General features: G+C 42.5%; 1 protein-coding gene across 1 annotated transcript in view; it reads right to left on the bottom strand.

Moving 5' to 3' along the window:
- Positions 1 to 784: 784 nt before the first annotated feature.
- The window catches only part of LOC146801918 (matrilysin-like), a 155,606-nt gene continuing 139,318 nt past the window's right edge, over positions 785 to 17,072 (bottom strand). The window contains exon 6 of the mRNA XM_085624064.1: positions 785 to 1,129. Coding sequence (XP_085480190.1) covers positions 1,116 to 1,129 — 14 coding nt within the window. The 3' untranslated portion in view covers positions 785 to 1,115. The remainder of the gene's footprint in view (positions 1,130 to 17,072) is intronic.

Raw genomic sequence — 17,072 nt, forward strand, 5'->3', positions numbered from 1 at the left:
GGCGCGCGAGATGTAGTTAGTACAACTAACTATATTGGGGGAATTTTAATGGTTTTGTTCGAGTGAAATGTCCAGCTAACTATAACACCCCTAAAACCTATTGTTTTTTCAGTGAATTTCTAAGGTTTTTTAAATGCTAATTCCTAACTATATCAGGCCTGAAACCTATGTTTTTTTTCAGTGAATTTCAAAGATTTTTTAAATGCTAATTCCTAACTATATCAGGCCTGAAACCTATGGTTTTTTCAGTGAATTTCAAAGGTTTGTTAAATGCTAATTCCTAACTATATCAGGCCTGAAACCTATGGTTTTTTCAGTGAATATATATATATATATATATATATATATATATATATCCCAAAGCAACGTGGTATGACAGGCGGTGCACTCTGCTGCTGGTGCCAGCGTTAGGGCTTCGACCAAGTACCCTGGTAGTATTTGCCAACGAGAAAAAGAAACGCTGCACTCTGGGATATGTAGTCTCTTTCTATTTTGAACCAGTGAGTCATTATCTTAAACCTTCTCTAAGTTTTTGCATTTTGCGGCTTGCACTTTCCAAATACCAATATGACTTGCATGGGTAAATCCCATATGTATTAAACTTGCTGGAAAATGAACATTCAAGTTCTTTCTTTTTTTTCTTTCTACCCTACCGGGTGGCACAGCACTATGCAAATGCACATGACATGACGAAACATAAAATAGCTCAGCCTTCCATCCTTCTGAGGTTTTTTAGTGAGTGACATTAGATGAGTTGACAATAACACCAATATTACAATGCTTAGAAACGAAAGGCTTTATTAAGTGGCGACTAAAGCAGCTATTATTATTATACACGCTAACAATTTCTCAGAACAATATTAAATTTTCACTACAAACCAAATAATCTATGCAACAGTTCTTTTTGTTCTTTTTGTGTTCTTCAAGAAAGTATCCCTATGTGCATGTCTGTAGTTCAAGTACTATATTTAGTTGCATTCATCAAAGACATTCCATCAAACTGACAGTATAATTGTTTTTTTCAAAAAAAGTTTCATGTAAGAGCAGGTTCGCTTTTCATAGTGCTGTAAGAAAATTATTTTCCATTGGTAATGGTCGCATGCCATTCATATAATTTATTGCCTTTTTCCTGTAGACAGAAAGAGAGAGAGATTATTATAATTGAGTACAGCAAACCTTACATTCCCAAAAGCAAACACATTTTTGAAGTTTTACTATTAAACATTTCAGAGCAAGTTAAATATATATATTGAAAAATGAAAGGTTGCAACTCGTACAATAGTCATGCAAACCATAACTTGCACACCAAATGCAATGCTTGTGACCTTTCCCTTGATTTGACAGATCCAATAGCAAATTTTTAAAATAGTCTTAGAGAACAGATTACATATTATATTACCCTAAGAGAGAGACAGCGGTGAATGTAGTATTAGTTATTGATTCGGGTATGTTCTGTTTGTACGTGGTGTTATTTATTGGTAAATGTGTTATGAGGTGATAAGTATTGCATTTGGTGTACGAGTGATCCTTTGCAGGTCAGCTATTCAAGTTATAAATTGCTGAGTTAAGCATACCTCGCAAAAGTCAGTGGTCTTTCGATTTTAATTTGTAACAGTTTTTTAATCTGTGTTTTTCAAATGAAATATTGAGCTTTTTAATAACATTGGACAAGGTGTTATAACCATACCTAAACATAACTTCACTTTAACCTCAAGCTTAAAGCCAGGTCCTGCACCTAACCCTTTGCAGACAGCTTTTGGCCATGTGTAATGTAGGAGGGCCTCAACCTGTCCAGCTGCTCATGGGTGGCTAACCATCGTTGCAAATGGTTTTTGCCATGTGCATAGGGGTTTGGCTAAAATACCCCAACCTGCCATGGGTGCCCAATGTCCATTGCACAGGCCAGAAGCCCAGATCAACCCCTACTTGCAGCCAACACCCCCTTGTGCCCATTGCCAAGCACACCTGTAGTGTGCTAAATTCTTGTTTTGTTCTTTAGGATTTCCAAAACCTCGGCAGAGATTGTGGGTTCCATGGAGGTCCTGAATTCACTAATCAGGCACGGAATCTGTGAATCCATTGATAAATATATATTTTAATATTTACTTGAATGCAAATGCCTCCTCCATTCACATGGACCTGAGGCATCAGGGTAGGCTCACCCTTCCACATTATGCCTTTTTTGTTTTTATGAAAAGGGAATAGCCAAATGATTACCATTTAGGTGTCTAGAAATTACAATGTTGTATTATTATATTATTATAGACAACTACGTTTTTATTGTTTCTTGGGGCTGGGCACTGTTCAAATTAGAAAATAGGAAGAGCTGTACCACAAAGTACATTTGACTGCACTATTATTTGTCCTTGGTGTGAAGTTACGGGTTGCTACGGTGGTAGTGAGAATGTCTGGCAAAATATTTGTGCACATTGTAGGGCTGCATTTTATTGTGGCACTGATGGGTTTGACTATTTTATGGAAATGTTTTTATTGTGCTATAATTGCACTGTGGTTTTTAGGTTACGTTCTGCTTTTGTTGTGTTATTATTTTGCTTTGTGTTATTCTATTGTGTGGTGTGTGTAAGGAAGTGCCATCTTTTTGTATGGTTGCCCCCACTTTTTGCTAAACTGCTGATCTCCTGATGTACTTTGACTGAGTGTGCCCTGGGCTCCTGCCAATCAAGTACCCGTGGCCTATGTTATTTCCCTAAAACTGCATTGAAAACAAAACCCAATTGGCACTCTCTGGCCACAGGTCAGCCCCTTGTAAATGGTACCACAGGTACCAAGGGCACTGTGGCAAGGGAAGGCCTCTAAGGCCTGCAGCACGTATTGGGTCACCCTTGGAAGCCCTGTACCTTTAAACACACACACTGCCTTTGCAGACTGCTTGTTTTGGTGCAGAACAAAGGGAAGAGTGGACATGGCACACATCCCTGTGTGCCTTGCCTACAACCCACTGTCCTGGAATAGATCAGCCACCCCTCTAGCTGGGTGCACTATACCAGTGGTGAGGGTACAGGTGCATGAGCCCTGTACCCCTACAGTGCCTAAGCCCATTCTTAGGCATTGTAAGTGCAGTAATGCCATTAACAGTATATGGTGTTGGGAGTTTTTCATTACGAACTCCATAGTACCATAATGGCTTTACTGAAAACTGGGAAGTTTGGTATCAAACTTCTCAGCACATTAAACCCAAACTGATGGCCATGTGGGATTTAATTAAACATGCGCACAGAGGGCATCTTAGAGATGCCCCCTGAAAAACGACCTAACACTGGTGTCCAGGCTGAGTGGCTGCTCACCAGCTGCCACCACCAGACATGTTTCTGGACCCCTGGGTCGAGAGCCTGCTGCTCTCGGGTGTCTGAAACAATGCACATCCTGGGACGAGGTGCCAAGCCTCCTCCCCCAGGATGGGCAGGGTCCAAGAAGGGGAAGCTTCAAAGGCTTACCGCCTTTGTGAGCTTCCCCATGCCTTTTTCTGCTTCCAGAATCTGGCCCCCAGTGGTGCTGACACCCACTTTGTGCGGGAGAATTGGTGGGAAAACCAAGTGAGGAAGGGAGGTGTGCCCACCTTTGCTAACCCCACCCCTCTGGTGGGGGGTGAGGAGCAGCACGACTCTCCGTCCCTGCCATCTTGCAGATGGGGGACCCAGCCAACCAGAGTGAGGAATATGCCCCCTTCCCACTGTAGGGTGGCATAATAGGGGGTGTACCCATCCCAAGGAAGGCACCCATTGGTCCCAACCTTTACTTACCTGTAATGCCCCTAAATAAAGTATTTAGAGGCACCCCTGAACCTTGCCTCCTCATACAAGGACCGACCAAGAAGAAAAAAAGAAGAAGAAGGACTGAAGAGCAGTGCTGAAGCTAAGAAGAGGAGGACGCCCACTGACTTGGCCCCAGCCCTACCGGCCTGTCCCCACCTCAAACCTGCAGAAGCAAAATCCAGGTGTGTCCTGCAGCCAGTAACCTCAAGAACCCCAAGGACCTGCCCTGCCTTCCACAGAAAGTAATCTGTCTCCCATGACCATCGGATTTGCTCACCCACAGACTCCGTGAGTCTGCACCACTCTGCACCCGATGCCCGTGACCTGAGTTCGAGTGGCCTAACACCACGAGGAGGGCTCCCCAATGATCCTGACTTGAGATCTGGTGATCTCTGACCTGCCTCGACCCTCTCCACGACACCTGCAGTCTCTTTCTGGAGGATCCACCCACCACGACCGGGGCTGGTATGAAAACCCGACACCTAAAGACACCCCTGCACCCGAAGTCCCACGGCCTTGGGTGACCCAACTGATGGTGCCCAGCATCCTCAGGCATTCCAACTTACCTCTCCAACTGGTGGTCACCTCCAGAAGATCTTTGTCTCCGAGCCTGCAGTCTTTGTCAAAACTGGAGAATCCCCATTGAAACCAACAGTGACCCCTACGCCAAAACAGCACCCTGCACCCAGCCACCCCTGCGCTGCTGCAGGTGTACTGTGGGTGCTAACTCGGATCCCCCTTTGCCCTGAGATTAACACCAAGATTTTGCTCCCACCACCCTGTGTCCTGCTCGTGAGCAGCCACCAACCGGAGGCCCCCGATTCCCTTTTGGATAACATTGGACCTCAGCACTCTGCACCTGGCCTCTCTAGTGCCGGTGAGGGTGCTTTGAGAGTGCATCCTTGACCCTGGGGGAACCCTTGTTCTAACCCCAGAAACCATACCCCAAAGATCGAGTACTTACCTGTTAACAGATAACTTAATTTCTCTCCGTAGGAATACATTGACTGTTTTCCCTTGAAAAATGTTCTAAGTGTGGAGTTGATTTGAAATTTGAAAAAATACAACTGTGCAAAACTGATTTTACTTACCTTTTCTCTAGGAAATGTCGTCCCACTGTGATATCTAGGCAAATCTCACTGAGTAGAAAAAGTAACTTAAAAAATAATCTGAAAAGTAACTGAAAAGTAATCTGTAAAGTAATTTCGACATTTTAACTTGCCTGTATTTCAATAAACTGCATTTGAACCTGCATTTTGCAAAGCATTTATTTCACTTACCTGTGCCATGCTTGGCTTGGTTCTAGAAATACAATAACTTAATAATATTTTTATACAAACAAAATTGGTCTGAGTTCAGTCTTTGAGTGTGTGACACCATTTGCTAATTAAGTGTGTACAACACATGCTTAACACTACCCTCTGATAAAGCCTTACTGCTCTCCCACACCACCACAAATAGAGAGTAAGGTGCTATCTACTTTTACCTCTGCCTAACTTTCGGGTTCCACTGGACTCTGTGCACACTATACTTAATTTTGGTATAGTATATACAGAGCCAGCTTCCTGAAGTGTTCGGTTGTGCTCTGTAATCACTTTATGTAATATAGCCCACAGAATACAACTACTGTGTACCGTTAAACTCTGGGATAGATTCCAGGGTCGCTATGCATGGTGTTAAAGTGTGGCGAAATTGCAAATACTTGCAGAATTGAGTACCCGACATCTCAAATTCCTTCTGGAGTGCTTTAAAGGACTTCAGAACAGTGCAGTGCAGTACATCCGCAATGTGGAGATACCAATGATATCCCAGTCGTGAAGCCCCGACAAGGTAGATACCTGTGGCATAAGACCACTCTGCCAAAGAGGTGTTTCTCTTGTCAGTTTTCCCCACCATCCCATTCTGCGCAGTGATTGCTTCCATACTCCAAAGACCACCCGTGTAGCAGGCAGGAGCTGCCGGAGCTCTCTTGGGGCATGTAGGAGCAAGTGTGGTAGGGTGCTACCCATAAGCCATCGCTCTACCTGGTACGCCGGGTCATTTCTATTACTGTACCATCAGTCGTTTAGTACTAAGAGGTGAGATGCTTCATGATATGATTGAATATCCGTGTCGCTATCCCCCCACAGTAGGTAGACTGAAAGCATATTTTTAGCACGACTCTGGCGGTCTGGTCATTCCAAAGGAAGCGGCTGAGTCTGGAATTGAGCTGCCGGAACCAGGCGGGCGGTATTTGAAAGGGATGATTCTGCAACTGGTAGAGAAGGCAAGGGAGTGACACCATTTTAAAAATCGCAGATCTACCCAATATGGAAAGGGGCATACTTGTCCATGACTTCATCTCAGCCTGGGTGCACAGCCAGATAGGGGTGATGTTTTATTCCATGACACCGATTGGGAGGACGCCAAATGAACCCCGAGATATTTAAATCCTGTTGTGGTCATTGTGGTCATCGTGACATCTGCAGCCTATGCGCCCATTTCAGAGCTCCTGTGCAGAGGCCAGAGTATAGACTTCCGGACGTTCATATATAATTCCGAGGTCTCACCAAATATCTGCCTTTTGCAGAGTAACCGAGACCCAGTCCGACGCAGCTCTGATATAAAGAAAAGGACATCATCTGCATACAGGGCGATCCGATCCGATATCTCACCCGGCCACTCGAATCCCTTAACCTGTGAATCAATCTGGACCCGGATGAACTAGGTTGGACATAAAGGGGAAGATACGATTAACAAGGGCTTTGGCCAAAAGTTTGGGTTCTACATTCAGCAGCGATATGGGACGGTACAATGCGTGTTGATCCGGGGGTCGACCGGGTTTGAGGAATATAGCAATTTCGGCATGAGGCCAATCAAAAGGTCGTCTCCCCTCCTCGAGGGCTGCGTTCACCGCCTCCAAATAGTGAATAACGAACTGGGACTGAAAGCGCTTATAAAACTCGCATGGGAAGCCGTTAGGACCCGGAGCTTTGCCTGTGCGCAAGTCTGGAAGGGCCGCACTCAGCTCCTCAGTTGTTAAAAGGGCATCTAGTTCTGCCCGTGTCATATATGACAGGACTTCGGGGGGTAAGTCTTCTATAAAGCGGTTAATCACTGATTCAGGTAGCACATCGTTAGGGGTATATAGATCGGCGTAATATGTTACAAAGCTGGATGGGATCTGGGTTGGGTCTGAAGCGTTTGGCCATCTTCACCTAGAATACCAGGTGTTGTTAGTGGGTAAGTCGCCCGCTGGCATAGACGGTGCAGGAGCGAGCATGACTTGCCCCCCCACTGATATATTTGGCTGCATGAGGGCAGCCAAGCCTGTCTGGCCTCATCCTGCAGAATGTTAGTGTGTGCTTGTTGCGCAAGAAAAAGCTGGCGGCGAATTTGCCTACCATCCACATCCCGACTCCGTTGTTCTAAATCAAGTATTTGAGCCTGTGCCTGGACCAATGCTTTCCGGCGCATTTTCCGTTCGGCGGCAGAAAATGATATGTCGGCCCCTCCAAGGGTTGGCTTCATAGCTTTCCAGATGGTCATCGCCAACCACACTGTTCCCAAATTTTCAGCAAAATAAGCCATAATGGCCTGATAGATGTGGGTTTTATATTGTGGATCCTGAAGATGCCACGCCGAAAGGCGCCATCGGAAGGAAGGGCAGGCTTTGTTCAGTTGCAATTTCAATGCTATTGGAGAGTGATCTGACAGGCCTGTAGGTAAGATATCCGCTGCTGCAATTCAATAATAGTAAGTGGTCGGTATAAATATGTAATCTAAACGTGAGAATGAATCATGTACTGTAGAGTAGTAATTATAACTTTGCACTGTCGGGTGTTAATGTCGCCACGTATCCACCCAGCCCATATCTCACACCAATGTCTGTAGTCATCTCCATCTATCCTAAGCTAAAATCAAGATGTCATTTCAGTCACCACCTATAATAGAGAGGCCCCTGGGTATCTCTAACATCGTTCTAGTCAGGCATTCCACAAACGATTCAGACAATGGTGTAGGCGCATAAACACTACCAAATGTAACAAGCTCCCCATATAACGGACCAGTCACAACTATATTTCGACCCTGGGGGTCAGACCATATTTTAGTGTGTGCAAAGGGGACTCTCCGATGAATAAGGACTGCCACCCCAGGCGACCCCCTGGTGAATCCAACATGGAAGACCTGGATAGAGACAAATCGAGAGAGACATGGCGCTTTGGAGCCTAAAAGGTGAGTTTCCTGCAGTAGCAGGACATCAGTTGAAGCACGTTTGGCCTGTCGAAGGACCGCCCCTCTCTTGATCTTGTCCAGTGCCTCCCGTATATTCCAGCTAACTATTTGAAGCCTACCAGCGGGGTCTGACATATGACATGGCATGAAGAATAGACATTGAGCATGGCTTGTCGCATGTCATAAATATTATAGGCATTAAAAAAACATGGCACAACATAAACAACATAACTAGTCAAACCCCTTTCCATCCCCTCCCCTCCCACCCTACCCCACCCAATACCTCATAACGGTTGAAGTATCTGTCGCGGTTGGGGTCCTACTTCTGCTCCAACAGGGGTAAGGCATTACCCCTAACCACTGGAACCCTATTGAACTGTCTCCATGTATAGATAAAGTTCTCAGATACAGAGAGAAGAGTTATGGGGGAAAAGTCCCACGGAGGCCCTGGAATGTTCTCATCAGCCAAACAGATATCGTACTCACGTTCCTTAGTCTCCATTGTGTGACTGTGTTAGTTCATGCTTGTGTTCATCCACTCAGGAGCTGGATGCCCCCGTGATTTGGAGCGGCGCCTTGAGCGTGACCTGCGGTTGGATTTCTCCTTAGTTTTGACAGTCTTCTGCGTGGCCTCTCCTATCAAGCAGGGCCCCTGAAGCTATTGTCAGCAATTACCAGGTCCAGCCATCTAGCTGTGGCCTACCTTCCAAACTATCAACTGTTCAGCCTCTTCAATAATGTTGCAAGAATTCTCCGGACTTGCAAATGAACATAACGAGACACAGAGCCTCGCATGGCTACACAGCAACAAGGCCAAACAGGAAATAACACTCCCTAGGGATCAGTCATCATGCGTTGCTGCTACACCCAGCACAACCACCAAACAGACTTCTCCGGCACCACAATCAATCAATCAATCGGGTTGCTTGTAAAGCACGACTACTCACATGTGACAGTCTCAAGGTGCTGAGTGTGGGTGGGGTGGATCTGTAGTTCAGTCAAAGAGCCAGAGCTTGAGGTCCTTCCTGAATTGTGGCAGCGACGGTGATTGCCTGAGATGTAGAGGCAGGGAGTTCCAGGTCTTCACAGCAAGGTAGGAGAAGGATCTTCCTCCAGCCATGGTCTTGCAGGTATATGAGATGGTGGTCAGGGCCAATTGGGCAGAGCAGAGATGTCTGGTGGATGTGTGGAAGGAGAGGTGATGGTTGAGGTATGCAGGCCTGGTATTGTGGAAGGTAAACAGACATAATATCGAATTCAAAATATCGACAGGACAGAATATCGAGTTTTTAATATAGAATGGACAGAATATCGAATTGTCAAAATATAGTGGTGAAGAATATCGAAAATCAGGTAAGAAATAAAATATCGATTTAAATAATATAGAAGTAAGTAATATCGACAGTCATAACATAGTTGTTAAAAATATCGATTTTTTTTATAGTGTTTTAAGTGTTAGTATATGTGTTAAACGTATGTAAAAATTTGGAATGTATGTTTGAATATTTTTAAAGTGATGAATTTTATGTTATTTAATTTTCCTGTAATTTAATTCCGGAGCGGGTTGTGGGTTTATAGGGGATTAGGGTGGGAATTAATTTAATTATAGTACATTAAATAATAATTTTTAGGAATTATTAATTATTTTTAATATAATTTTGCGTTTTACTTCTGTAGCGGGTTGTGGGTTTATAGGGGAATAGGGTGGGAAGTAATTTAATTGTTATTAGGGAATTATTATTTGGTATTGAAAATTAATTGGTTGTTGATTAATTATTAATTGGTAAATAATTTGTATTAATTGGTAGTTAATTAGTATTAATTGTTTAATTGATAATTATGTTAATTGTATTAATTAATTATTTGTAGCAGGTTGTGGGTTTATAGGGGAATATGGTGGGAATTAATTTAATTGTAAATAATTAATTATTGAAATAATTTTTGTATATTGCTAATTAATTTATTCTTACTGAATTATTAATTGATATTAATTTTATTTATTAAATTTTGGTATTGAAAATTAATTAGTTGTTAATTAATTATTAATAGGTTATTAATAAAAAAAATATTGGTATTTATAATACAGTAATTATTAAATATTGTTTGATTGGTAATTAATTTTAATATTTTTATTTGGTATTAATAATTTATTTTTAATAAAATATAAAATTATTATTTTCCCTACTATTGCACTCACTGGAGTGGGAATAGTATTTTTTACCCCTACGCTATCCAACGCTTTCCCTACTATTGCACTCACTGGAGTGGGAATAATAATTTTTACCCCTACGGTATCCAACGCTTACCCTAGAGTTGCACTCACTGGAGTGGGAATAGTAAATTTTACTCTCCCGCTATCCAACGCTTTCCCTACTGTTGCACTCTCTGGAGTGGGAATAGTAATTTTTACCCCTACGCTATCCAACGCTTTCCCTACTGTTGCACTCTTTGGAGTAGGAATAGTAATTTTTACCCCTACGCTATCCAACGCTTTCCCTACTGTTGCACTCTTTGGAGTGGGAATAGTAATTTTTACCCTCCCGCTATCCAACGCTTTCCCTACTGTTGCACTCTCTGGAGTGGGAATAGTAATTTTTACCCCTACGCTATCCAACGCTAACCCTACAGTTGCACTCACTGGAGTGGGAATAGTAATTTTTACCCCTATGCTATCCAACGCTTTCCCTACTGTTGCACTCTTTGGAGTGGGAATAGTAATTTTTACCCCTACGCTATCCAACGCTTTCCCTACTGTTGCACTCTCTGGAGTGGGAACAGTAATTTTTACCCCTACGCTATCCAACGCTTTCCCTACTGTTGCACTCTTTGGAGTGGGAATAGTAATTTTGACCCCTACGCCATCTGACGTTTTCCTTACTGTTGCACTCACTGGAGTGGGAATAGTAAATTTTGCCCTCCCGCTATCCAACTCTTTCCCTACTGTTGCACTCTCTGAAGTGGGAATAGTAATTTTTACCCCTACGCTATCCAACGCTTTCCCTACTGTTGCACTCTCTGGAGTGGGAATAGTAATTTTTAGCCCTACTCTATCCAACACTTTCCCTACTGTTGCACTCTTTGGAGTGGGAATAGTAATTTTTACCCCTACGCTATCCAATGCTTTCCCTACTGTTGAACTCACTGGAGTGGGAATAGTAAATTTTACCCTCCCGCTATCCAACGCTTTCCCTACTGTTGCACTCTCTGGAGTGTGAATATTAATTTTTACCCCTACGCTATCCAATGCTTTCCCTAATATTGCACTGTCTGGAGTGGGAATACTAATTTTTACCCTCCCGCTATCCAACGCTTTCACTACTGTTGCACTCTCTGGAGTGGGAATAGTAATTTTTACCCTCCCGCTCTCCAACGTTTTAATTAATATTACGTTAATATATATGTATTATTTTTTTTTTTTTACTTACATTAATTATTTATTAATTTTAAAGTAATGTAAGTATTTTTAAGTATATTTCAGTTAATTACATGTTTTATTTCATTAATTTTACATTAATTTTAAGACATTTACAGTAATTCGATATTGTGACTAACTATATTTTTTACAACGATATTTAGGATTCTATATTTTTGTACTTACCTGTTTGGAGATAGGGCTTCGATTTTTTGGCATTCTATATTTTTACTTTGATATTTTGGCAATTCGATATTCTTCTTCTCGATATTTCGTCAGTGATCCATTGTGGAAGGCTTTGTAGGCGTGCTGGAGTAGCATGAAAGTAATTCTTTTGTTGATCGGGAGCCAGTGGAGGTCTCTTAGGTGGCCGGTGATGAGGCTGGGACGGGGGGTGTTCAGGAGTAGTCTGGTGGAGGCATTCCGGCTGTTCTACAGTTTCTTTAGGAGTTTGTGAGTGGTGCTGACATAGAGTACATTGCCGTAGTCCAGTCTGCTGCTTAAGAGCGCATGGGTGACTGTTTTCCTGAACTCAGTGGGGTCCAATCTTCGGATGCAGGTGGAGCATATTGGAAGCAGGGGGACAAGACAGCGTTGATTTGGTGGTTCATTGAGAATGAGGAGTCTGGGATGATGCTGAGGTTTCATCCATGGTCCATGGGCGTCGGGGGGTTCTGAGCAATGCAGCCATCCCAAGCGGAAGGGGGGGGAGTCCAAAATGAGGACTTCAGTATAGTTTGAGTTCAGCTTGAGGCAGGTGTCCTTCAACCATGTCATCACTACTAACTGTAAGTCAAAGTCCCCTTTATGACAACCAACTGTTGTTAACCTGTACCAAACTAGTACACCCATTTCAGTGGTAACAGTGAGAATGCCTTCCCAAATGGTTGATTCTCCTTACCAGCAAGAACAGACAGGTCCCAACCTACAAACAGCTAGGCTTACACAGACCTCTTAAACATGCTCCCTCTCCTCTTCATGTCTCTGCAAAGTTTGAAAGCACCGTTGTCAATACAGATCACCAGCTTTCTCTTAGACACACGCCACACTCTCTCGTGCAAAATAGGTGCCCCCATCTGCACATGTTCCATGCTTTAGATGCTAATGCCAAAGATCTCTTAAGAAGTCATTTTAATAATCAAACCAACTACACCTCCAAACATGGTGGACTCTAGAAGTAAAGAAAGAGAGTTCAAAGACAACAGAGGTCACAAACCAGGACAAAAAAAGGTCTGATCCTCCAACCATGAACTTACCAGTTAAAGGTAGATCTGATTTGAGGTAAGCATGGACATTATCCTGGAGAAGCTAAACATGAGCTAACAAACTCATGAAAGAACTTCAAAGCATAACGCTGAGGGGGCTATTTCGATGTTGGACGGACCTGAGTCTGTCTGACATCGATCTGGAACTGGGACCAACCGACCTCCTGTCAGCGGTCCCAAACCAACAATTAGGATGTGACCTAACAAAGTTCAGTCACACTTCTATTCTTTACAATGGGAGTATGCATTCTGACCGGAATGCATGCTCTCATTGTAAACAGCTGCCGTTGATCCTTGCACCCTGTGGCAGGCACCTTGAGGTACCTGCCACGGGGTGCAGGGATCAACAGGGGGGCCCTTTGGCCGCCATATGGAGGCCTTGCACCCATGGGGGCTCTGATTGGGGCCCCAAAGGTGATTTCCCACAGCCTTTCTGTGTCGAAAAGGCCAGCACAGAAAGGCTGTCGAAATCCAACATTGTAATCCCTAGGGGGGAAAGAGCCGTCCTCGGGATTACAGGAGGCTTTCCGAATGGCAGACGGCCTCTCCGAGCCCGTTGTAAGCCATTCGGAAATCCTGTTTCAATTAATTTCCGACTGACTCCATTAAAATGGGTTGGTCGGAAGTGAATCCAAACAAGATATTACGATACCGTAGGAATGGCTCCGACCGAGACTTGGAGCCATTTCCTACGGCATCGTAATTGGCTCCAAAGAGTAAATGAAGCTGAAACCAGATTCAGCAGTCCACCTCTTTACATAAAAAACTACAAGCCAATGAAAAAAAGATATTGATGCTCAAAAAAGAAATCACAAGTTTGGAGGACAGGAACTGGAGAGGAAATTTTAGGATCTTTGGAGTGCCCGAACAAACGGAGAATGAATATAACTCTTGTGGGGCCTTTCTAGAATCCTGGATATTGCAAGTTCTACAAATTTACTCTAAAATGGAATTTGAGATCAGGAGTGCTCACAGAGTCCCAACCAGATCATCTTAGCACCTCAAAGAACTTCATCCTACAATTCTCAGAGCTCTGAGCTATGAACATATGGAGAAAATCATAAATCAAATAAGATCCTTAAAAAAGCTAGGTTGGAAAGGTCTCAATGTTGGCATATCTCAGGACTATGCGAAAGACACATTCTACCGTAGTAGGGGATTCCTCACTCAAAGAAACAGATTGAAAGCAATGAACTCCTTTGCAGGACCATCAAAAATGAGAATCTCAAAAGATGGGAATGCTTTCTTCTTCAACAAACCGAAACATTCTTGGATGACCACACGCAACAAAAGATGGACACCTCTGTTTGCATAACTCTATCTTATCTGGTAACTGCCAAACAACTAACTGGTTCTACCCGAGCTACCACATGGCCAACAACCAAATTCCTCCTCTCTGGATTAATAGAATAACTCACTTCACCTTCGAAATCACCAAAGTTCTACAACACGCACGTAAGTAATCAAATCAACACGCCTCAATTTTCTAACGACTAACACCAGACTCCTCAGAAAAAAAGCATATTCTATAGGACACCATCCTATAATGCTTCAACAATTAACCTCAACCCCTGCAGCACTAACCGCTCCACACACATAGACTATCTATCAGATATGTTTAAGTTATCTATACATACGAGTTTGATATTGCATGGCATGGCTGTTCATTGCTACAACTACCAACAATGAACAAGTGTTTTTTTTGTAAACTATGTTTGACTCATTGATGCTCGACTTTGTAACTGTTGTTCAGTGCTATGGATACCATTAACAAACTTAAGTGTACCCAGTTCTCTTCTACCTAGGCTGGTTGCACTACGAGTCTGCTTAGTCCTCAGTCCCCTTTCTTAAACACCGCAATACCATTCTCGTTACCACGTTTAACCAACTTATGCATAGGCCGATCTGTAAGACTGTATATGCCATACAGACTCACATCTGGTCGATAAGTGCATCATTAATTCTGTGGCCAACATGAATGCAATTTTAAGTATAAAATACTGCTATATTTACCAGTTAAGCTCCCTACCTAAGTTCAATAGTGCTTTTCTGCATCTTGATAATGCTGTATTTAGATAATGTGTAAAAGACAAATGTGTTAGAGACAAGTTAATATTACTATCTGTTCTCTCCTCAAGGCATCTGCTGCACCCCCTGCTCACCCTCTTCCTCAGCAGCCCAGCTTCCTGGGGCCTCTACCACCTCCTCCTACCTCTTGGAAGGTATTCATTGGGTGGGTTGCGTGTTTTTCCTCTCAACCTATCTTTTCTTTTTCTTTTATTTTGTTCTCACTGTCCTCTCTCTCTACTCATTGCTATTATCTCTCTCTTTTAACATCACAGTTCCAAACAACAAACTACTCTACAACAATGACTGGCTTATACATTACCCAAATACCACCTCAGCACTCCAATACTCACCACAACTCCTATACCGGAATAAGATTATTTCAATGCGCAAGCTGAAATCTAAATGTAAGCATAGATGTGAGAAGTAGTCACCCCTCTCCACACTTCTGCATGATTCCAAACACCGGACACTACTCCGTACATCACTTGACCTACTAACACACTTATTGTGTGCTGGCTTGGATTCTGTAGCCCCAACAAGATCCTATGAATAATAACCCACTTAAAGTACTGTCCCTCTACACAAAAGGTATTAACCACCAGGTAAAATGCACGAAAATCCTTGAATATTGTGCCAAACTGAAGGGTGATATAATTCTTTTGCAAAAAAGACAAAATTAGGATACAAAGAATGCAACTTCATGTGCTACCAAGGGAAGCAAAGCCTTTCTGCCTCCCCTGCCAAAAAAAGAAAAATTGTGTCATCACCCTTATAAACAAAAAAGAAGTTGTGGACAACACCCATGGCAGGTGGCTAATCACTAAAGTTAAAACAATTCCATCTCATTTTATATAATAAATGTCTACACCCGAATGGCTGATGATCCCCAATTCTGGATTACTCTAAATAAACAACTCTGCAAGTTACCAAATTCCTGGCATGAGGCGTTAACCTTTCCAGGGATACTGTACTAGATTGGAGCTCTGCATGTACATATAAACAATAATATAATAATAATAATATAAAAAAATCACATAAACAAATGAGAAACTTATGTAAAAACTTTGCCGAATGACATATGGCACCTCCACAATCTAACGGGAAGGACATTTATATCTCACTCACACTACATAATACGCTCTCTAGAATAGATTACACACTTACAAATAACGTCCTCACTCCGGCAGCCTCTGACCCAACTTATGTGAGTTTCGGACTACACATGCAAGAGGATCTACAAATCTGCCACAACCCTCCCAAGTTAAAACAATAGAGATTCATTGAAGAAATCCTTTAAGACCAATCATTCATTGACAAAATAGAATGCTCTACTGATAACTTCTTCAATTAACATTTCTAAAGAAACCTTATGGGATGCCATGAAGGCTACTATTAGAGGAGATATCTCATTAATATAATTTCTAATAGAAACAAACACACAACCAGAAACCTCAATGATTTATTGCAGTCAATTACACAATTGGAAACAAAATCACTGAAAACAAAAAAAACAGGAATTCTTACCTCAACTTAAAACACTAAAATATGAATATAATAAGCTATTGAGCAGTAGGGCCCAAACCTGGGTGCAACACAACAACATTACAAAATTATGAGAATCCAACAATGCAAGTAAAGCACTAGCAAATTACTCTAAATTCAAAAATAGCTATTATTGCATCTCATCTATTAGAAGGAAATCAAGAACGACTACCATAGCCCCACTAGTCTATAAAGTTGTGATCTTTTCAGAATTCTATTACGAGCTTTATAATCCCAACAAATTATCCTCTGCAGCCAACTGTGAGAACTACTTGTACAAAATCCAATTCCATTGTACTCTCCAAACTCGATTACATATCCCTTAATCAACCTTTCTCTCGCTCTGAGATTATGAAAGTGATACATCCCCCAAAACCAAGCAAGGCACCAGGGCCAGATGGCTTTACAGCCACCTTCTATGAAACCTTCCAAAGTGAACTGATACCCCAAATGGAATCCCTCTTCCAACAATTCTGGATGACTGGTAAAATCACAGGTACAACCTCTGAAGCCACCATTTCCGTAATCTATAAAGAAGGAAAGGATACCCTAGAAGTAAAAGAACTACACACCCATTTCCCCCCTAAACTTGGTGACTAGACGAGAAATAACTCTCCCAACCCTCATCCATTGATCACAAACCGGCTACATAAAAGGCAGACACAGATCAGACAGCGTTAGACTTTTCTGCCACATCATTGAGAAAACTAACCTCACCCACAATTGCCATAGTCTTAGATGCAGAAAAGGCTTTTGATAAGGTCTCCTGGCCTTTTCTACATTCTGGAATGTACA

The sequence above is a fragment of the Triturus cristatus genome, chromosome 8, assembly GCF_964204655.1.
Source record: "Triturus cristatus chromosome 8, aTriCri1.1, whole genome shotgun sequence".
In the NCBI taxonomy this organism is placed as follows: Eukaryota; Metazoa; Chordata; class Amphibia; order Caudata; family Salamandridae; genus Triturus; species Triturus cristatus.